Raw genomic sequence first — 22,169 nt, 5'->3', positions numbered from 1 at the left:
AGGCAGTGTACGTCGGTTGTCCCCTTAAGAAACCCCTAGGACCACCCCCCAGACGCTCTGGATAGGCTTGTGTTTGTGGCATCTAGTGCCAACCCCCTGGGTGGGGAGACCGGCTCCCTGCTGCTGACCCGCCTACCCCGTGGGCTGGATGTCACAGGGGGACACCCAGGTGCCCTCACACCATCGAGCCGGGCCTGGAGCAGGTCCCCAGGGAACAGGTGGACCACTGGGCCCAACCTGGGCCTCCTCTCTCCCCAGTACCCTCAGCTCCCTACGTGCCCCCTGCCCCCTAGTCATGGCATGAGGTCCGTGCCAAGGGCCCAGCCCCGCCTAAGCCTCGTGAACTAGAAGTGGCATCTGGGCAGATACATCTTGACTACCAGAACCAGGGTTTTGGTTTTGATGTGAGGAAAGCCACACCCCTGAGAGTACGTGTCACGTGTGTCCTGTCAGCTCACAATGACTGGTGACGATAGTCCCGTAAGCCCTGCTGGCAGAGGAGGAAGCAGAGAGCCCCCCCCACCCCCCCCCCACCCGCTCCTGCAGCAGGGGGCAGGGGCGTGTCCTCAGACGGTCTCTTCCATGTGGGACCCACGGGTGCCATGCCTGAGGCCTTGGCCCAGGACTTGGGGGTCCGAGACAGTCCGGGCTGAAAGAGGGCGCCCTCCAGGGAGCAGAGGGTGGAGGGATTTAGGAAGGACTGTGGGGGAGGCAGAGTGGCCTGAGCCAGGAGGAAGGGTCACAGAGACCCTTGGAAAGCTGCTCCGCTTTCTCTAGGAAAGCGGAAGATCCACGCCCCGAGACCTGGTGACATCCCTCCCGGGTTTGCCCCCAAGAGAAACTCTGGTACACGTTCCAGAATGTTCAGAGCAGCAGATCTGTAAAAGCTAAAGTGGACAGACAGTGAAAGTGAGCCAAAGGCCCAAGGACTAAAGAAGGAAGAAGCAAAATGGTGTTGCAAACAAGTAAATACCAGACAGCAGCAAACCTGAAACCCACCCAGAGAGAACCCCACAGGTGTTAGGAAAAGACACGGCCACGTGACATGTCCACGTAAACATCAGCCACACTCACGACAGCCCAAAGTGCCATGTGGAAAATCACGTGTGGGCTGCAGGAGAGGAACGCCAGGGACACAGAGTGAGGCTGGGGGGGGCAGGAGGCGAGGGCGTCCAGGAGGGCCGTCCCAGGGCTCCCGGCCGCTGCTGGCGGCTGTTCCCTCCCGGGTCGGCGTGGGTAGGGATGATGCTCTTTTTCTTCTTAATGTTTTCCTAGCGAGCTTTATCGAGGCCTAATTTTGCATTACCATGCACTTCACCCCTTGCAAGAGGACAGTTCTTTAAGTGGCAGTGTATTCAGAGTTGTGCACACGGTTCTAGAACATTCCGTCCTCCCCAGTCTTTTGTTCATGTTCACAGTCACCCCCACGCCCACCCCCAGCCCCAGGCAACCCCCCTCTGCCTTCTGTCCCCAAAGTTCTTTTATTATCTTTTATACCTTGAAAGCAGTTTCATTTTCGTTATTTGGCTTGCCTGGCATAGTCTTCTATGTCTTACTTTGTCTTATTTTGTATCTTATTTTATATGTATATATGCTCTATTTGAGAGAAGAGACCAACCCACTTTGCACTGGAACTTGATTTCCATGTGAAAATTCGATAGCAAAAATGTACTAGACACTAACAGGAGACAGTGGGGGGTCCTCCCTCCAGCGCCCCCGGGGCAGGAATCCCTCCAAAATTCATCTTGGCTTTTGAGCAGCCACATTCCCTCACGAGGCCCCTTTGCTCCAATTGTAGAACCTCATGAGGCCATCTGTGAGCCAGATCCCTCAGTGGCAGATGGGGAAACTGAGGCACGGGGCGGGGGACAGTGATTTGCCCACAATCCCACAGTGGGTATAACCTCGGGGGCCTCCCGGCCCCACGCCCAGCCCTGGGACCTAACGCTGCCCCTCTCTCCTGTCCCTCCTGTCTCCCTACCCCCCGCCCCCCAACCGCCGCCTGGGGGCAGGCCTGCGGAAGGTGATGGTGAGGGCCCACAGGCAGGCCTGGTGCTGGCAGGACGAGTGGTACGGGCTGAACATGGAGAACATCCGGGAGCTGGAGAAGGAGGCGCAGCTCATGCTGTCCCGCAAGATGGCCCAGTTCAGCGAAGATGGCGAGGAGGCTGCAGAGCGGGCCGAGGACGAGGCCGGCCAGGCCCAGCTGCCCGGGGACGCCGCCCAGCCCAGCAGTGGCAGTGGCGGGGAGCCCCTGGCGGGCCGGGGCCTCAAGAAACAGTGGTCCACGTCCTCCAAGTCCTCACGGTCCTCCAAGCGGGGAGGTGAGCCCCCGGGGGCACATAGCGCCGCCTTTCTCCAGGCTGGGGGGGTGGGTCTCTCTGCCTTCCCCCAGTGTACCCCAGGGACAGCCCTCACCCCCGTCCGCGGCAGCCGGTTGCTGCCACTGCCAGGTAATTCTGACTCCGGACAGGGACTCTTGCTTCCCAACCTGTGGGCCACACTGGTGGGGAGTCAGAACCATTCCCTGCCCGCAGCGCCGCAGCTCAGAGTGCGCCCAGGCCGCCTCCTCCCCGCAGCAGGTGCCCCCAGACGCCCCTACAAGGGTTGCAAGGACTGCAGCTCTGAGCAGCCGGTGTCTGCAGCAGGAGAGGGAGTCTGGGTGGGTTCCCCCAGCATGCCCAGGAGGGGTCTCTGCTCCTGGGGCAGCAGCCAGGCTGGAGAAGCCAAAAGAACCTTTAGAGCCTGAGAAAGACCTTTCCCGGGAGAACTTCGGCCGAAGTGCGGTGGCGGTTTGGAAACACCAGGGTATCCTGTTTATAGCCAGGAGTCTCGACTCAAACCCAGCGTCCCCACACCGGGCTGGCCTGTGTGTGTGCCGAGGGGCTCTGTGGATGTCCCTACCATACCTTTTATGTCCCTCACCTCCTGGAGTGCCCCACAGCCTTACGGGCTCTGCTGCAGGAGGATTTCAGGGGCTCCCCCGCCCCGTGCAGACGGCTGTCGAGAGCGCAGGAGAGGCCCTGGGCCTGTGTGCCTGCAGGTCCCAGCCTTAACCCCAGTACACTCCCAGTTCCTGGTCCTCCCTGGGACACAACTGCTTTGTGCCAGGCCGGCTGGGAGGGACCTTCTTGAAAGTTCCAGGAGCTTCCCCCCCTCCCTTCTCCCTTCTCCCCTGAGCCCTCCTGGCCCTGCTCTGCCACCGGCTCCTCTGTCCCCCGCCCCCACTCGGCTGGCTGGCCGGTCAGCCTGCGGTTTTGCCTTCCAGCCAGCCCCTCCCGCCACAGCATCTCCGAGTGGAGAATGCAGAGTATTGCCCGGGACTCCGATGAGAGCTCAGACGACGAGTATTTCGACGCTCATGGTAGGTGGCTCTTCCCCGGGGGACAGGAGGGAAGAGCTGAGAGGGTCTGGGCAGAGGGAGAGAGGAAGCCGCCAGGAGGCGGGGCCACTGCCAGGCTGTAGGATGGACTGACTCGGGACTTTGTGCCACCTGTGAGTTTCTTTCCAGAAGACTCTTTACAGGAGCACGGCCTCTTACGAGTTCCTAAATCTCTGTAACGACCTTGTTTTCTTCTTGGGTTAATGGACGTCCAGCTCCCGTAGAAACCTTATTAGCAAATGCAAACCAGCAGGAAATAGGCGAAATGCCCATTTTCCCACCAATCCCCAAATAAACACGGTGACCACACAGCCTCCTGAATCACCCACCTTTGCTGGGGAGACGGGGGTCCCGTTGGCCCTCGAACAACACGGGTTTGCACATGGCACGGGTCCACGTACACGTGGATTTTTTTTGGATAAGTACCATACCATAAATGTATTTTCCTTTATGATTTTCTGAATGACGTTGTGTTTTCTCTAGCTTGTTTTGTTGTAAGAATACGGTGTATCACATACATGACATACAAAATCTGTGTTAATTGGCTCTTTATGTTATCGGTTCTGCTTCTGGTCAACATAGGCTATAAATAGTTAAGTTTCTGGGGAATCAAGTTTGATGTGGATTTTTGACTGGGGGCGGGGGCCGGGGGTAAGGGGCTAGCGCCCCAGCCCCTGTGTTGTTCAAGGGTCAACTTCACTAAAACACTCACTTGCTTCCCACCCTGGCCCTTCCTCTCCACTGGCAGACCGGTCTGTGGAGACAGGTTTCCAGCTTGTCGTTTACAAAGCAGGACACAGGCTCGGAGGGGACAGGGACTTGTCCACAGACACTAAGCAGGACCGAGGCAGGCTGCAGGGCTGTGGGAGGGGGCCGGTGCCCACCGGGACAGCCACCTCCCACCCAGCAGCGCCCCAGGCTGCGGTCCTCAGAGAAGCAGAAACGAGGCTGTCGGTGTAGATGCTGAAACAGTCAGGAATGTTAGCTGATGAGCGGCGAGACAAAACGCGGTCCGTCCTTGCAGGGAAATAGGATTCAGCCGTAGAACGGACTGAGCCACGGACCCCTGCCAGTCCGGGCAATATGGCAGTAGAGCACGCGGGGAAAGAAGCCAGACACAAAAGACCCCACGTTGTATGATTCCCTTCTGTGGGATGTCCAGGACCGGCCCATCCCTAGAGACCGGAAGTGGCTCCGTGGTCACCAGCGCCTGGGGAGGGGGACAGGGAGCAAGGTTTCCATTTGGGGAGCTGGAGATGCTCCGGAACCAGGCAGAGGTGGTGGTTGTACAGCCCTGGGAACGAACGGAAGGCTGCCTTCAAGTGGTTAAGTGGTGAATTTTATGTTACGGGAACATTATCGCAGTTTTTAGAAAAGGTCAGGCCGAAGCCCCATGGGTGTCGGTCAGCTGTTCGTCCTGCTAAGGAAGGGGGGTGGAAGCGAGCTCAGAGGCATCCACAGGCCAGAGAGCCGCGGGAACGCCCGGAGTGGCCCCACGAGGCCCCGCACCTCCCAGCCAGGCCTCCTCACGCCCCTCGGGCCCTGCCCTCCGGTGGGTGCCGAAGCCCTGCTCTCTCCTCCCCAGAGGACCTGTCCGACTCAGAGGAGATATTCCCCAAGGACATCACCAAGTGGAACTCCAATGATCTCATGGACAAGATCGAAAGCCCTGAGCCGGAGGATTCACAGGGTACCCGAGTGGGGGGCGGTGGGGTGCTTCAGTATCTGGGGAGGGGGCTGCAGGGACCAGGCCCCTCCTCTCCGACCCAGCTGCTGTGCGGTGCTGGGCATCCAAGGGTCCCGCTTGTCTGGGTCGCTGCATCTGTCCCGTGGGCTCACGGCTCCCCTACTTCCGTGTTGCAGATGGTCTCTACCGCCAGAGCGCCCCTGAATTCAGGGTGGCCTCCAGCGTGGAGCAGCTGAACATCATCGAGGTGGGTGCCTGGGCAGGGGCAGAGGTCCGGGGGGCTGTGCTGCCCACGGCCCCCCCGGGCTGCAGGGGGCGGGGGCTGAGCTCAAAGGACAGGTCCCGTGGGGTGCAGAGGCAGACCTCGGCGCCCACTGCCTCACGTCCTCGTTGGCCTAGGCGCCATCACAGAGAGGCCTGGGGGCTCCTTTACTCCCTGCCCCGACGTCCCTGAGAACCAAGAAGGACTGCAGACAGCCCCCACAGAAGGCCTTGACCCAGCTCCACCCATGGAGAGTGAAAGGAGAAACTGGCAAATTCCAGACCAAAAAAAAGATGTTCACCTTGTACCCAGCCTTTCTGCATTTGCTGAAGAATATAAGATGGAAGTGGGGCATGCAAAAGCCGTCTAGGCAGAACTGAGCGGCAGCCGCCCCGCAGGGGCCTCGGGGGGCCCTCAGCGTCCAATAAAGCTATCTTGGCAGAGCGCCTGTGTCCGCTTCGGGGGGTTCTTTGCACAGGGCTCAGGCCCCTTCTCCTCCAGCTGTGGGCGGTCAGAGCTGTTTGCACTGGGGCTGTCATGCTGTGGTCACCGCACGGTTCTCGCCCCACGCTGCCCAAGGTGGAGACAGCACCTCCAGGAACTCGGGACCCCTGGGGAGCTCGGACCAACTGCCAGGGAGGAGAAGTAGCGTCCACACCACCCTCCCCAACTTGGGGTTTTCTACTCTGGGGTCCAGGGTCAACGTGGGCGTTTCTAGAAGGCAAAGTGGGACGAGGGGAGTTGATTTCCAATGGCCGGTTAACGGCAACATAAAGCATACGGAGCCCCCTCCCCACCTAGGGCGCACACAGCTCTGACAGCCCTCCGGAGGGGCAGAAGGGGCCTTGGGCTCTAGGTCTGGCTCGGGACGTGCGTGGGAACCCAGCACCGGTTCTGGGCACGGCCATCCAGAGTCAGATCCCTTTGCTTGCAATAGCCCCCAAACCGGAGCCTCCCCTACCCAGCCTTGGTGGGGGGGGGTACGGCTTTATGAGACACTGACGGGGACCCCTGGCTCTCCAGAGCTGGCCCCGTGGCTCCCACGCCCGCTGCTGCATTGTACCTCCCCCAGGGTCTGTTCCTACAGGGTTTGAGTCGAGTCTTGGGTGGGGTGTGCCCTAGGGTTAGGCACGTATGGGAGCAGAGCCCTGTCTCTAGTTGGCCTCCGGGAGTCCCCAAACAGTCCCAGCCTCCAGTGCTGGGTCGCAGGAGACAGGCACCGGCCTCTCACTGCCCACCCTTGCCCGTCCTGGGTTTCTGAAGACCGCTGGACTCCACCTCCCTAAGTGGGTGATGGTGAGGCTGCCCTGAGACATTCCTTTCTTGAGCCCCTGGCCTGGCCTGTTGATACGCCCTTGAGGCAATGTGGCAGCTCCTCCCGCTCCTCCCGGCCGCTGGTCCAGGGAGCTGGGGGCCCCACCCTGCCCTGCCCGGGCTGTGAATTCATTCCTGCCCAGGCCGGCCAGCCATGGTCAGCCTTCCTGTGCGGACAGGAATCATCGCCAGGCTCTGCCAGGTCTGTGATCCTGCCCAGACTCCCGTTGCCCACAACTGGCCAATGATCGGCCTCATCCCAATCTTGCCTTGGCTCCAGACCCTGTACTGCCCACCAGCCTCTCTCGTTCGCTGCTCCGTGGCTCCTGGACCGGCCCCGTTCCCTTGTGTTTCCCGGCAGCCTCACCAGCCCCTGGGTCCAGACCCCGTTCTGCCCACCCCCCACCTAAGCTCTGTGTTGGCACTTGGGTCTCATTGCTGCCCCTGCCTACACGCCATCCTATGGCCCAGTTCAGGGCCATTTGTCCTCACATTGACCTTCCAGATGGTTTTGGTCCCCTGCTTGTCCCCCACACGCCTGGACATAATAGGGACATGGCACATACTCTCCAGTGGCCTCTCCTGGGCCCTGGTCCTAGCTCCCGCAGGCACACAGTGTAAGTTAAGGTGGAGAAAGGCCCCTGGGGGTGCAGCTACAGCTGGGGTTGGCAGGATAACACTGAATCGGTGGCAGAAACTCTGGGTTCCGGGGCAGCTTGGCACTGATGTGCTATGTGACATTGGACAAGTCTCTCAGTCTCTCTGGGCCACGCCCACCTCAGTTGTAGATAGAATAGTTCCAACCCCGTGCAAATGTGTACAAGTCTCAGGTCTCACTGTGACCTCACATGCAGGCCTGACCAGCAGGAGGTAGGGTCCTTAACCCCTCCTGAATTAGGGTGGTTCAGGCAGGTGCACCTACATCCCCTCCCTGCTCTAAGATGCTTGGAGACCTTGGTCTTAGAGTCCGGGAAAGCAGCACCGGGAACAGAAGGGAGGCCCGGTATAGATGAGGAGTGAGCTCAGAGCTGCAGGCCCTGTGCCCAGCATCACGGCCGGCCCAGGCTGAGGCTGCCCTGGGGCGCAGACACATGGAGGGCAGGCAGGCTCCAGAGCCCCACATAGAGCACCCCTGAATTCAGGGTGGCATCCGATGGGAAACTGAACATCACCAAGGTGGGTGCTCAGGCGGGCAGAGGGCCCCTCGCCAAGGCTGGAAACTGCCACCTGGCCCCTGATGGAAAGTGGAAACTGAGGGGGGGTGGGCAGAGCTGCTCGTGGAGAGGGAGAGGAACCATCTTGGCCTCCCCAGGGGAAGGGGTTGAGGCTGCCCACACCAGGCCCTGTAGCTGAGGAACTGAACTGGGACTTCAGAGAGGGAGCATTGGGCCAGATCACCACCCCCCCCCCGCCCCGGGGGACACGGGCCCAGCAAGGAGCTGAGTCCCCGTGGAGTTGACGCCCTGCCAACCCGTGCAGGACGAGGTCAGCCCACCCCTGGCCGCGCCGGCCTCCAAGATCCACGTGCTGCTGCTGGTGCTGCACGGAGGCACAATCCTGGACACGGGCGCTGGGGACCCCAGCTCCAAGCAGGGCGACACCAACACCATCGCCACCGTGTTCGACACCGTCATGCGCGTGCACTACCCCAGCGCCCTGGGCCGCCTTGCCATCCGCCTGGTGCCCTGCCCGCCCATCTGCTCAGATGCCTTTGCCCTCGTCTCCAAGTGAGTGCCTGGGACCCAGACCACCCATCCCAAAGCACCTGGCCCCTAGGGTCAGGCTGCTCCCCTAGCCTCAGGACCCCCATCTAGGTGTCCACACTTACCATCCAGCCCATTCTGTCCAGAGGCAACAAAACCTATGCAGATGGTTGGGCTTACAGAGGAGGGGCCCCAGGCCCAAGGCTGAGCCTCAGTTTCCCTATCTGGGGTGTGGGGCTGTTGACCTGCCCCTGAGATGCAAGGCTTTACTCCCTAGCTCTGTTACCCAGCCTTCCAGGGCCTGGCCCAGAAGCGACCCCATGAGGTTGGCCCTGTCACAGCTGAGGCTCTCCAGTGGCAGGCCTGCTGCCCTGTCAGGGAGGGGCCCCTGAGGCTAAGCTGAGCCACCTGCTCTCTCCTGACCGGGCCCCCTCCCCCAGCCTTAGCCCCTACAGCCACGATGAAGGCTGTCTGTCCAGTAGCCAGGACCACATCCCCCTGGCTGCCCTGCCCCTGCTGGCCACCTCCTCACCCCAGTACCAGGAGGCGATCGCCGCAGTGATCCAGCGGGCCAACCTTGCCTATGGGGACTTCATCAAGTCCCAGGAGGGCATGACCTTCAATGGGCAGGTGAGTGGTGGGGCGGGAGAAGGGCAGACGAGCCCCACGGGGTGGGGGGGATACCCCCCCAGTTGGGCCCCAGCAAGCGGGGCAGGCACTCAGCCTCCAGAGCCTCTCCGCCTCCAGGTCTGCTTGATTGGGGACTGCGTCGGGGGCATCTTGGCGTTCGACGCCTTGTGCCAGGGCAACCAGCCGGTGTCCGAGAGTCAGAGCAGCAGCCGCCGGGGCAGCGTGGCCAGCGTGCAGGTACCATGCCCATTGCCCCCAGAGTGGGGGCATCTTCAGCACCAACCTGCTAGCCCCACACCTCCCCCAGGCAAGGGAAAGGAAGGGCGGAGGTTGTCAGCGCAGGTACCCAGAGCCGATGGGGCGGGTGCACGGGGCCGGTGAGCTGCTAGGGTGGGACCGAGCCTGGAGCCCATGAGGCTTCAGCGGGTGGTGGAGGAGGGTCTGCACTGTAGGGAGCAAGGATCTAGCCCTAAGAGGTGCAGCAGGCAGCCCCTCTGAGCGTCCCAGCAGGAGGGGATCTGAGATCCCTCTGCTGCCCAGCAGCACATGGCCTGGGGTCAGGGGGCTGTGCAAGACTGCGAGGTCGCTGAGAGGTCCCAAAGACTCAGGTGGCCCATTCAGGCAGGAATGGAGGCTGTTGGGACTCAGCCAGCGGGCTGGGGGGACAGGGCTTCCCCTCCCTGGCGTGGGTGAGAGGCCAGCTGGGCAGGGGGCAGTAGCCTTGGAGTCGGGAAGGAGAAGACCGAAGCCAAGCCCAGGTCGGTGGCCACTGGGCAGTGAACCCCCATGGGGCTGTTCCAGGACACTGACCTGCTGTCCCCCGGCACCCTGGCCAATGCGGCCCAGGGCGGCAGCGGCGGCCTGGAGAGCAGTCGGCACCTGAGCCGCAGCAACGTGGATCTCCCCCGAAGCAATGGTGTCGAAGACCCCAAGAGGCAGCTGCCCCGAAAGAGGAGCGACTCGTCCACCTACGAGCTGGACACCATCCAGCAGCACCAGGCCTTCCTGTCCAGGTGCTTGGGGCGAGCGGGGCCCCCAGGTCCGACCCTGAGGCCCATGGCCAGGGGACGGGGGAACCCCAAGAGAGAGGGATGCCTCAGAATTGGGGACATAAACCTCGAGGGCTGACGTGAGGGTAGTGGGATGCCCGGGCTGGGCCCACGGCTCTTTGGTCAGGAGAAGGTGGCCTGTTGGGTGCCGCTAGGATCTTGTACACACCGAGGGCCATCTTGAGCCCAAGGGAACAGCTGGTCCAGGATGGGGCAGAGTTGGGGGGCAGAACCCATCGGGGACATCTATTCTAAAGGCAGTGGCACCCCGAGAGAGGTTGGGACTGGCTGTCACCAGAGGTGTCCCAGCAGGTACTGGGCCGCCACATCTGCAGGACAGCTCAGGGGCTGAGCCTCGTGTGGGCCTGATGACCCCCGGGGGGTGCTTCCTTTGGGAGGCTGAGAGCTAGCCAGGGGTATGGTGTGACCTCACGAGGCCCCCATCCGCAGCCTCCATGCCAGTGTGCTGAGGAACGAGCCCAGCTCCCGCCGTTCGAGCAGCTCCACCATGCTGGACGGCACAGGGGCTGTGGGGAAGTTCGACTTTGAGATTGCAGACCTTTTCCTCTTCGGGTGCCCGCTGGGGCTCGTCCTGGCCTTGAGGAAGACCGTCATCCCTGCCCTGGATGGTGAGAGCTCTGCGGGGGCAGGACAGGGCAGGGGGTATATGAACCGGGTAGAGGGTCTCAATGGACCCTTACCACAAGGCCATGGCCACATCCCAGGCCCCTTCCTGCATCAGCCTCACTTCTGCCCTCCGCAGCGCGGGCCGCTGCTCTCCTTTGCTCCTATTCCCGCAGCTCAGACTGTGGCCCGGATCTCTGGGCTCCTGTTCTTCCGTTTCATCTTCCAAGCACCTCTGGGTGCTGAGGTCCAGAAGGGAAGGGCTGCTCTGGTATCAGATGGACATAGACCCAGTCTCCCGGGCCCGAAGTCTTCCCATAAGGAAGAGATGGAAGCCAGACACCCCCAAATCCTCCCAGGTGCCTGGCTTCCCAGTCCCAGAAGGGCTGTGGTCACGCTGCCCCAGAGACCCTCATCAAGGCCACAGGGACAGGGGGGTGTGACATGTCGCTGAGCAGCCTGTCAGAGCAGCAGTCCTTGCAAGGTGCCCCCCCAGATCAACCAGTGTGGCCCAGAGAGCCCCAGTGTCCTTACAGGGGCCGTGCAGGGCCCATGTTACATCCCCAGGTTACAGAGCGAGAAACTAAGGCTTAGATTGGTGTGGACACTTGCCCAAGAGCAAGTCAGAGGTGGCTTGTACAGAAGCAGAGACTTAGGGACCGTGCTGTCTGGCAACATCATCTGTAATCATGAGACACCAGAACCGCTGTCAGCAGTCCGCAGAGAGCCGCTGGCTGGCTAAATCCCGGCCCGGCCCACCACGGAGGACACCCAGGGCCCAAGATGGGTCCGTGGAACTTGCAGGGCTGAAATGAAGGACACCCACACTTTTGTGTTCTTGGGGGAGGAGGGGAGATTCAGAAGTATGGCACCTGTTCCTACATGTGTGTTTAAAGGTGAGACATCTACTACTCCTCCTTACGCTTAGGGTCCCCGGTCCCCCAGCAACTGTGACCCGCTCGGAGAGCAGCCCCATCGCACAGCCTACGGCCCCACCCTGCTTGGTTTAAAACAAATTTGGTTAATAAAAAGACATATACCAAACCAGAGAGAGGAGCTTTCAGAGCCCCCCCCCCGCCCCCCGCCCCATAGACCCGGCCTCCTCAGGGCTCTGCCATGCCCCTCCCTGCCCCCCGCCCCCGCCCCCAGTCTTCCAGCTGCGGCCAGCCTGCCAGCAAGTCTACAACCTCTTCCACCCGGCCGACCCGTCCGCCTCCCGCCTGGAGCCGCTGCTGGAGCGGAGATTCCACGCCCTGCCCCCTTTCAGCATCCCTCGCTACCAGCGCTACCCGCTGGGGGACGGCTGCTCCACGCTGCTGGGTGAGAGGCCCTGGGGTGGGGTGCAGGGTTGGGGGGTGGCCTGGGGCCCCGGCCGGGCTGGAAGGGGCAGCCTGCACTGAGCTCCTCTGGGAAGCTGGGTGCCTGGTGTGGGTCCGGGATGCATCAGCCAAGGGGGTCAGGGCCTCACCCCAGGTGCGGGAGTGGGGGACAGACTGGGATGAGGACCCCCTCCCCGCTGTGAGGACCCATCACGACAGTGGGTGGCGACGGGGTTCAGAGCAGGGAGCCCTTCCCGGGAAGCCCCCATCCACAGCCCTGTCCTCGAGTGTGTCCTGGAGTCCTGTCACGTCCTGGTCCTCAAGGAACCCCCCCCCCCCACCGTGTCCGTGTCGGAGGAGCGTGTCTGGACTGCCCATGCGAGTGTCTGTTCTTGTCCTCTGTTCTCTCCCGTCTGCCTCCAGTCGAGACAGTGCAGAGAAACCCCGAGCTGGTCCTGGAGGGTGGGCCCCTGGCCCCTCTCCCCGCAGGGGACGGCTTCCTGGAAACCAGTATCCCCGTTCCCGCGCTCACCTGGCAAGACGGGCCCCGTCCGAGCCCGGGCTGTGCTGAGTGTGTGTAACACCCCCATTCGTGGTGGCGTCTGCTTCGCTGGCTGACCGCTGGTCCTCAGGGACTTCCCATGCCCTCCTTGGCCACTTGGAGTCTGTGGGACATTGGTGTCCCATGGAGACCAGACAGGACAAGTCCTAGGGATCAGGCCTTCCGCACCTCCTCTCTGTGCACCGAGAGCCCGGGAGCTCAGAGGGCAGAGCGGCTGTCCTGGGGTCACCTAGCATGGGTGTGAGTCCAAAGGCTCTGTCTCCCATTTGTGAGGCTGGAGGGGACGGCTAGGAGAGGGGGTGAGGCCCCAACCGTCATCCCACCTGCTCTGCTAGAGAAGCTTCCAGTCCCGGTGAGGGGGTCATCCAGAGTCCCACTCCTTCCCTGCCTGAGGGGGTCCAGGCCCCTCATGTACCCACCAGCACGGGGTCCTGGAGCCGAGCCCCCACTCTCCCTGCTCTGCCCTGGCCCAGTCACACCCTCGGCACCTGCTTTGTCCCCAGACGCCCATTCGAAGCTGGTTTAGTATGGCCCGTGTGAGGGACAGGCAGGGAGGGGCTTGCCTCGCCCTTAGCATCCCCCAGAGACCGCTGCAGGCCCTCCTGTTAGCACCCCCAAACCCAGCTACAACGCCCTGCGGGTCAGGCCTGCTAGGCGGAGCCCAGGAGGCTGGGAGGGCTAGGAGATCAGGAGCTGTGTGCTGGGTCAGATGGGTGGCCAGGGGGGGTGTGAGCCTGGCCGCCTTGCCTCCCTGCCTACTGTGTCTGTGTTGGTCTGTCTGTCCGTCCCTGCCCCAGCCCTCCCTTCTCTCCCACTTCAGCTCCGTGCCCTGCCCTCTCGGCCCTGAGCAGGCAGACCCCGGGCATGCTTGGTCCCCCCCTCACTGCCAGCTGTGCTCCGATGCCACCGCTCGCCTGCAGGTGGAGGGGTCGGCCACGGCTCCAGCCCACCCTGCCCAGGGCACGCTGGGCCCTACCTCCTGCTGCTCAGGGGGCCGGGGGGCTGGGCTGGGGGCCTGCTCTTACCCAGGTCTCCGGTTCCTGTCCACCTGCAGCAGACGCACTCCAGACCCACAACACAGTCTTTCAAGAGCACGCGGCCCCCTCCTCGCCAGGTGCAGCACCCGCCCCCCGAGGCTTCCGCCGAGCCAGTGAGATCAGCATTGCCAGCCAGGTGTCGGGCATGGCCGAGAGCTACACAGCGTCCAGCATTGCCCAGAGTGAGTGCTGCGGTGGCCTGCCCTCCCTGCACCCTCCTGTCTGTCGTAGCAGGGGGTCTGCACTCTGCACTACCCTCTCCGCCCCTCCCCCGGCCCTGCCAGCTTCCGGGGTGGTTGGCGGTGTCTGGAGACAGCTGGGGAAGGCATTACTGGCAAGAGGTGGCTAGTGACCGGGGTCTCCTCGACACCCACAACGGTCCCAAATGTCCAGAGAGGACCCTGGAGGGAGGGAGTGTTCGAAGGGGTGGCCCAGCAGGGCCAAGTCCAGGCAGGAGGCGATGGGCCTGGGAGGAGGGGTCCTAGCCCTGGCTCGGGGGGGGGGGGGGTAGTGGGGACATTCCCCCTGAGGAGGAAGCCGTGGGCTGTTTCTGGACAAGCAGCCCGACCCCGATGAGCCGGAGAGCAGCTGAGGGGAGCCAGGGAGGCAAGACCTCAGCGTGGCCTCCGTCGCTGCTTGGCTTCTCCGAAGCTTCTCAGCAGCTACAAGCAGAGCCCAGGTCAGCCCCTTGCCGGGGCCCAGGGCCAGCTGCCCCCTCCGTCCTCCCAGACCACGTGACCGGCTGCCTCTGGCTGCACCTGAGCTGAGGCCGGCATGAGTATCCTTCCGTGGGGAAGGCCGGGGCGCCTGGCCCTCTCCCCAGCGCCCTTCCTGGCCTGTGGTGGCACGCCAGTGGTCCCAGCACGGCTGACCCCGCCCCGTTGTTTCGCTTCTCAGAGGCCCCGGTGTCGCTCAGCCATACCCCCAGCGTCCGGCGCCTGTCGCAGCTCGCCCTGCCCCACCCACCCCCCACTACCCCGGGGCCCCCCCTACAGGCCGGGCAGGCGAGCCCCAGCCTGGAGCGGGTGCCCCGCCTCCCTGACTTGGACACCAGAGAAGGTACCGGGTGTCACACGGCCTCCGTCCACACACGCTGTCCTCCCGTAACGAGGGTCCCTTACCATTTCCAGGCACATCTCACCATCACACCCTGCCCGCTGAAGCCTAACCAGGGAACTAGAGACTCGGGCTGGGAGGGTGCAGACCCGGGGAGGCGGCGGACAGGGTGGAGTTGGCTGGAGGTTGAGGACCACGGGATTGTGCAAGCAGGCCTCGGGCAGAAGCGGGGAGAGCCCTGGCCCCCACCGGACATCACTCAGAGCAGCTCCCGCGTGCGGCCATCAGAAAGGCACATTTTTTTTTTTAAGATTTCTTATTTATTTATTTGACCGAGAGAGAGATCACAGGTGGGCAAAGAAGCAGGCAGAGAAAGAGGGGGAAGCAGACTCCTCGCTGAGCAGAGAGCCTGATGCTGGGCTTGATCCCAAGACCCTGGGATCATGACCTGAACCAAAGGCAGAGGCTTAACCCACTGAGCCACCCAGGCAGCCCAGAAAGGCACTTTTGAACCCTTACCTGGGGCTAGGGTGGTTTCCCAACCTGGAGTGGGAGCCTGGATTTGCACCCAGGCCTTGTCACTTGGCCTGCAGGTGCTGAGGGGCCTTGCCTTGGGGTTCACCCCGACATAACCTGTCACCGGCCTGAGGCCTGCAGGGCAGATGGGGGGCAGGAGACGTCTGGAGAGGATGTGACAGGGCTCAGGGCAGGGGATCAGGATCTGCCACAGAACCAGGGAGAAGCCTGCCTTCCAACAGGGGTCGTACCCTCTCCCTAACTCCACACCCTCCTTCCTCACAGCCTGCATGCTCTCCACAGAGCCTCCCCACCCTCATCCCCAGGCCTGCTGGCTGCTTGCTCGCTCTCCTGGGGTCCTGGGCCTTCCCTGCTCCCTCCTGTCACCCGGCCAGGGAGGAGGCCTGCTTTGGCTGCAGCCCCTGTCCCCTGGTCAGAGGAGGGTCTAGCCTTTCGGCTGAGCAGAGCCCGAGGGGCCTGGTGCCCTCCGAGGGGCAGCTGGTCAAGCCCCCCCCCCCCCCCGGCAGTTGCAGCAAAGTGGTGGGGCCAGAAGCGGATGGACTATGCCCTGTACTGCCCCGACGCGCTGACAGCCTTCCCCACGGTGGCTCTGCCGCACCTCTTCCACGCCAGCTACTGGGAGTCAACAGACGTGGTCTCCTTCCTGCTGAGACAGGTACCCAGGGGCCCACCGCCCGCTGCCCCCAGGCCCCACACAGGGACCAGGTGATGACACTGCTGACAGGGCCCCTTTCGTAGACGAGGAGGGCAGTGGGGGTTCCCAGAGGGAGCAGCATGGGGGAGCCCGGGCAGTTGGGGGCAAATGCGCACATTCACGAGACATGTGACTTTGGGGGGGACCAGCGGGGGGACCACAGTGGATTGAAGAGTGTCCCCCGACCCCTCACAGGCTCCCGTTTCTGGCTCTGAGGGCCGCTGGCTTCCCTTCCTAGAACAAGCAGCCCCAGGCTTGAGATGGCCCGTGACCCGCTTCTTGCCCTCACAGGTCATGAGGCACGACAATTCGAGCATCTTGGAGCTAGACGGCAAGGAGGTTTCGGTGTTCACCCCCTCCAAGCCAAGAGAGAAGTGGCAGCGCAAGAGGACCCATGTGAAACTGCGGGTGAGGGGGCCCCACAGCCACTGTCCTGCTGAGCCCTCACAAGACACCCTGCCACAGCCGAGGAGACCGAGTCACAGAGACACATGCTGTCTTACTCAACCCTCGGGCTGTGGGGTTGGAGCTAGTTCCCCTTCTCTAGACTGCGCGGGGCACCAAGGCCGGGTAGGTCACGTGGCTGAGCTGAACTTGAGCCTACGCCTTCCGTCATCAAGCCTGTGCTCACCCACCAGGCCCAGGAGATCCTAGCTGTCCTTCCCTCCCCTCCCCTGACCCGCCTCGCTCCTCCTGTCCCCAGAACGTGACCGCCAACCACCGGATCAATGACGCAGTCGCCAACGAGGATGGCCCGCAAGTTCTCACGGGCCGGTTCATGTACGGGCCCCTGGACATGGTCACTCTGACGGGGGAGAAGGTGAGGACCCGGGGAGGTTGCAGAAGCCCCTGCCTGGCCTCCCACTGGCTGGGGAGTGCAGGCTCAGGAGGCCAGGGGCCCGCCCCTTCCTGACCAGCCCACCTGGCTCCCAGGTGGACGTGCACATCATGACGCAGCCGCCCTCGGGCGAGTGGCTGTACCTGGACACTCTGGTGACCAACAGCAGCGGGCGGGTGTCCTATACCATCCCTGAGTCCCACCGCCTGGGTGTGGGCGTCTACCCCATCAAGATGGTGGTCAGGTGAGCACCTCTGGGGAGGGAGCGGGCCAGGCCGGCCACCTCTAGAGTGGGAAGGAGTTGATCTGGTGGGTTCTAACACGCTCGCCTTCCCAGGGGAGACCACACGTTTGCGGACAGCTACATCACCGTGCTGCCCAAGGGCACGGAGTTCGTGGTCTTCAGTATCGACGGCTCCTTTGCTGCCAGTGTGTCCATCATGGGCAGCGACCCCAAAGTGCGGGCCGGGGCCGTGGACGTGGTGCGGTGAGTGACCCCGAAGGGCACGCTGGGCGGGCGTGGGGGTGGGAAGCTCCTGGAGGCCAAGCTGGGGATGGCTTTGGGACACTTGGCAGAGGCCCATGGAGTCAGCACTGCCACGAACTCACAGTATGACCCCTTGATGCGGATGCCTCCGCTCCTCACCCGAGCAGCGAGGCTCCTGAGGAGGGCACCCACGGGGACCCGGCGGCCTGGCTGGCTGTCCTCACAGTGGCTGCTGCTTCTGCTGAGCCCAATCGGAGACACGCTCTCCGACGGCCCAAGTAGAAAGTGGCGGGGTTGGACAACGGGTGGCTCAGGAGAGAGGCCGGGGCGGCAGTGGGACAACCCAGGCCTCCCCCCTCTCCCCCAGGCACTGGCAGGACCTGGGCTACCTCATCATCTATGTGACGGGCCGGCCTGACATGCAGAAGCAGCGGGTGGTGGCGTGGCTGGCCCAACACAATTTCCCCCACGGCGTGGTGTCCTTCTGCGACGGTCTGGTGCACGACCCACTGCGGCACAAGGCCAACTTCCTGAAGCTGCTTATCTCCGAGGTAGGTCCCCGGTGGGAGGGGGCAGGGCCGCGGGGCGGGGGTGGGGGCGCGCTGGGGGTGGGAGGGCCGTGCCCGTGCCCACGCCAGTCTCCCCCACAGCTGCACCTGCGCGTGCACGCAGCCTACGGCTCCACCAAGGACGTGGCGGTCTACAGCTCCATCAGCCTGTCCCCCATGCAGATCTACATCGTGGGCCGGCCCACCAAGAAGCTGCAGCAGCAGTGCCAGGTGAGCGGGCCAGGTGGGCCAGGCAGGGGCTGGGCGGGCGGCCCTGGAGCCCCGGCCGTGACCGCCCCCTCCCTCCCCGCCCTGCCCCCGCAGTTCATCACGGACGGCTACGCGGCTCACCTGGCCCAGCTCAAGTACAACCACCGGGCGCGGCCGGCCCGCAACGCCGCCACCCGCATGGCGCTGCGGAAGGGCAGCTTCGGCCTGCCGGGCCAGGGCGACTTCCTGCGCTCCCGGAACCACCTGCTCCGCACCATCTCGGCCCAGCCCAGCGGACCCGGCCACCGGCACGATCGGACGCAGAGCCAGGCGGACAGCGAGCAGCGGGGCCAGCGCAGCATGAGCGTGGCGGCAGGCTGCTGGGGCCGCACCATGGCCGGCCGGCCGGAGCCCGGGGCTGCCGCGGGCCCCAAATAGGACCCCATGGGTGAGGCGCTGTGGTCTCCATGGTGCTAGGCCAGGGCGGCCGGCCCCGCCAGGAGGCCTGATGGGCACACAGTGTCGGCTGGAGACAAGCTTGTCCCAGGGCCTGGCGGAGGACATAGGCCGTGCCACACAGCCCTCCCAGCCCTGCCTCATGTCCTAGGATCTGAGGGGTTCCAGCTTGCAGGAAGACCTGTCCCAGGATGACAGAGGGACCAGGACTCCCCGCGCGGACTGGCCCGGAAGACACTCCTAGACACTCGTCCTGCATTGACCTCCCAGCATCCCGACGCCAGGCCTGGGCCCGGGCCCAGCCCGCCACCTCCCATCCACTAGCTCACCCTGACACCCAGGTCCTCTCCCACTCGGTCGCAGCTCCAGCGGGGGACAGCCTGCTTCTTGTTAACTCGAGTTCCTCAACTGTTCAACCTCACTGGTTTTGCACTGGGTTTTGAGAGTGGAGACCCGTTCCCGTCTCCTGTGGCTACAGACATGCATGAAAAGCCCACCTTCGCCCGTCTGGGACCTGCTGCCACACAGAAGGCTCCAGGGCGGCAAACGCTTGTGCAAGCAGGAGAGAAAGGCCATATCTTCATTTCTGCAGCTCCGCCTGGCCCGCCAGCGCTGTGGCAGCCCCCGACCCCCGCCTACCTGTCCACCTGCCCCACCTGGAACCCCGTGCGCGGCGAGGCTGCTGAGGCCCAGAGCCGGCTCCCCGGAAGCCACGCCTTGGGCTCCTGGGCCCGGCCGGACCAGCCTCCTCTTCCACACCTCGCCTGCCGTCGGTCAAGGCCGCGGCCTTGCTCTCCTGCGTTTCTACACCTTTCTACTTCTCCAATCTGATTTCTATGAGGTTTTTTTAAACGAGCAATCCTTGGCTGCTTCCTTTTCTTAACTCTTTCAGTACCAAGCGCAGCCCCTCCACGTGAGAACACCCAGCACTGTGACAGAGTCCAGCCTGGTTCTGGGTCCCGGGGCCCTGGCCCCCCGCCCACACAGCTGGGCGTGGGGTCCCCGCCTCACCCGACCCCCATTAATTCCACTGAATTTCTACTCTGGGGTGAGTGGGGCACACACTTAGGTTTTTTTAATGCCAATTCCGTTTTGATGCCGAATCTAAGAAGCCACAACTTGCTTCGTTAGCTTAAGGGCAGGCAGCCACGACGCCATTCCCCACCTGGTAAGGACCGCGCTGTCCTGCAGGCCCGGGGCCGAGCATCGGCCCTTCCTCCCCAGAAGCGACCGCGATCTCGGCCGTGGCGCTCGGCCCCAGGCGGCCCTTCTGCGGCTTCCCTCCACCTTCTCTGTAAGGTGGGGGAGCCTGGCCAGGCCCCGACTCTGAGAAGCTGCTGCTGACCTGGATACAGCCTCGGCCTCATGGGCTGGGGCAGGGAGGCCCACGGATGGATGCTGACATTCTCCCGTGTGTAGATATGTACAGCCAAAGGGTCATGTAAATGTTCCGCGAAAGTGGGTCTACACAGAGTGAAAGCTATTTATTTTGTGCAGAGAAAAACTTCTGGAGGGTTAGGACCTTCAGGGTTTGTTCATATTTAAGATGTAGCTTTTTGTTTTTGTTCCAGGCGTTATGTATAAAGCAACGATTATTTTATGGACCAAGTTTTAATGTAAGTGTTGCCATGGAAGTACAATACCTGACCCCCATGCCCCCGGCGGGAAACCGCTCGGCCCGACAATCACAGCCCGGCGAGGGGCCCCTGCGGCCAGTGCCTCCTCCTCTGTCGGTCCCACCTCGCCCCATCTTGCCTACCGCCTCGGGGACCAGCCATCCGGAGAAGCACCTGGAAGAGTCTCGGGCCCGCCTGCAATAAAGGCTGGGAGGCCTCCTGGCCCGGGGAGGCCGCGAGGGCAGTGGGCTCGGCCTCTCCCAGCCAGCAGCTGCCCCGAGCTCCGCGCTCCCCGCCCGCCTGCCCAGCTGCCAGCCATGCCAAGGACAACAGCAATAGTCCCCTGGGCCTCTCCCAGCGGCTCTCAGCCATAGATGGTGAGATGGGCAGCCCACCCTCCCCACTGACGTCTCTCTTCTATATCCAGGTCTGCTTCCTGCCTCCCTTAAGATTCCTTTTGGCACATTCTCTTCTTAAGGAAGCACCAGTTTTTCAGAAACTAAGAGAGGGAGGGCAGAGTCCTTTAAAAATACCAAAAATGTTTACAGTGTTGGGTGCTGAGCCGCAGGGCTCAGGCCTGACCAGTCGTAACCAAAGGGTGAGGCAGGCCTTGCTGACTGCCACCCCCACCCCAGGCCTGTTGGAGGAGAAGCCTTAGTCCCACTCCCAACCCCAGCCCCAGGACTGAGCCTCAGCCCACCACCCCACATCCAAGCACCTGCCTTCTCTTTGATTTCTAAAGAGGGATTCAGCAGAGACCCCACGCCCAAGTTTCCCAGCTCCGTCTGAGCTGCCCGCCCGCCCGCCCACCGGCCCTGTCGCCGTCGTCACGTCTCGGCCCCCTCCTGTCTCTGTCTGGGCCACGTGTGAGCAGCGTCCTGACTCGCCCCATCCGCCCTTGCTACCCCTGCACCTTCGGGCCTCAGTGTGCTCTGTATAGTGTCATTGTCTGTTACACCGATTAAAGAAGCAGGAAGGCTTCCTTCCGGGTCTCTTTACTGCACCAGCAAACACAGAACACCGGCTGGGGATGGGGGTCCAAGATGGGGGCACAGCCTGTGCTGGAGCTAAAGCTGCGGCAGCGAGAGTACGTCTTTCCCAGTAAACAACGCCCACTACGCTTGCCTTCATACAGACACGCTCACACAAGCCTCACCCTGCCCCAGGCCTCCTTCCAGCCCCTTCCTAGACACAAACTCCCGTTCATCCTCACAGCGACCAGTGAGGTGGGTGCGGAAAGCCTCTCTGCTTCACAGGCCGCAGCTTTTCACCTGGGCCAGGACCCCCACCCCGGCCGCCCGACCCCAGCACCAGCACCCTGAACAGGTGGCATCTGCAGGATAAAGGGCACAGGACGCAGTCTGCCCCCGAGTCTGAGGGCATCGGGCTCAAGAGCCAAGTCTGGGTTTAGGATGCAGCTGGGGCGAGTGCAGCGTCTGGTCGAGGCAGGCTAAGCTGGGGATGAGCAAGGCAAAGGTGGCTGGCACGAGGGCACATCCCGCCTTTCCCCAAAAACCCCTGGAGCCCTTGTTTTACTTCTGGAGGCTGGAGGCCTCCCTTCAGCACAAAAACCAACATTAACAAAGTTTCCAGCCAGGGAACATTTAATATTTGGGAAGTTATGCTCTTTCAGGAGATGGGGGAACTGATTAGGCCAGTGACCCTGTCTTCTACCCCCGGATCTGAGAGGAGGCCGGGCCAGAGGCCGGTCCACAGGAGGAAAGACAAGCACCCTGGTGCCCGCTCTGAAGCCAGCCTCCAGGCCAGGCCATCAAAATGAGCCAGCAGGCCCCTCAGGGTAGCAGCCCAGCTCGCATCTGGAAGGCCAGGCCATCCCCTCGGGTGGCTTGCTAGAGAAGAAAGCGCACAGAAGGGGACACATCAGAAACAGAGCTGGGCATGGACCCCGGGGAAAGGGGCGACACCAACCTTGTTGATCTCTCTGTGTCGTTCCTTCGTCACGATTTCCTCTAAGACCTCACCATCTCCCTTAATGAGCCTGGGGGAGGAGGGGAGAGGGGGCTGAGCCTCCAAGGCCAGAGCAACAGAACCAGACCCACCTGGCAAAGAGATGCCAGGCCTCAGGCACCCACTCCCTTGAGCAGGGGGAACCCAGGCGCTCCCACTCCTCCCCCTCTCCCGCCCTTGGGGCAGTGAC

General features: G+C 62.9%; 2 protein-coding genes across 42 annotated transcripts in view; one reads left to right on the top strand and one right to left on the bottom strand.

The window, feature by feature from the left end:
• The window catches only part of PITPNM2 (phosphatidylinositol transfer protein membrane associated 2), a 134,076-nt gene extending 113,083 nt beyond the window's left edge, over positions 1-20,993 (top strand). For 5 of the 41 annotated variants that reach the window (XM_082698299.1, XM_082698288.1, XM_082698298.1 and 2 more), the window contains 19 exons: positions 2,013-2,324; positions 3,269-3,364; positions 4,968-5,072; positions 5,246-5,316; positions 8,125-8,372; positions 8,789-8,978; positions 9,096-9,215; positions 9,825-9,991; positions 10,478-10,656; positions 11,801-11,971; positions 13,587-13,751; positions 15,669-15,817; positions 16,148-16,264; positions 16,560-16,676; positions 16,790-16,938; positions 17,032-17,181; positions 17,549-17,732; positions 17,832-17,960; positions 18,054-20,993. In XM_082698299.1, the coding sequence (XP_082554425.1) occupies positions 2,013-2,324; positions 3,269-3,364; positions 4,968-5,072; positions 5,246-5,316; positions 8,125-8,372; positions 8,789-8,978; positions 9,096-9,215; positions 9,825-9,991; positions 10,478-10,656; positions 11,801-11,971; positions 13,587-13,751; positions 15,669-15,817; positions 16,148-16,264; positions 16,560-16,676; positions 16,790-16,938; positions 17,032-17,181; positions 17,549-17,732; positions 17,832-17,960; positions 18,054-18,377 (3,143 nt within the window). In that variant the 3' untranslated portion in view covers positions 18,378-20,993. Of the gene's footprint in view, positions 1-2,012; positions 2,325-3,268; positions 3,365-4,967; positions 5,073-5,245; positions 5,317-5,468; positions 5,776-8,124; positions 8,373-8,788; positions 8,979-9,095; positions 9,216-9,779; positions 9,992-10,477; positions 10,657-11,800; positions 11,972-12,393; positions 12,544-13,586; positions 13,752-14,466; positions 14,629-15,668; positions 15,818-16,147; positions 16,265-16,559; positions 16,677-16,789; positions 16,939-17,031; positions 17,182-17,548; positions 17,733-17,831; positions 17,961-18,053 lie in introns of those variants that run through there. The other 36 variants (XM_082698285.1, XM_082698304.1, XM_082698286.1 and 33 more) reach the window with 18 other exon arrangements.
• The window catches only part of LRRC43 (leucine rich repeat containing 43), a 298,822-nt gene that overhangs the window by 196,449 nt on the left and 80,204 nt on the right, over positions 1-22,169 (bottom strand). The window lies entirely within an intron of this gene.

The sequence above is a fragment of the Mustela nivalis genome (genome assembly GCF_964662115.1).
Source record: "Mustela nivalis genome assembly, chromosome: 14".
Classification (NCBI taxonomy): Eukaryota; Metazoa; Chordata; class Mammalia; order Carnivora; family Mustelidae; genus Mustela; species Mustela nivalis.
This window is presented reverse-complemented; position numbering and strand designations above follow the sequence as displayed.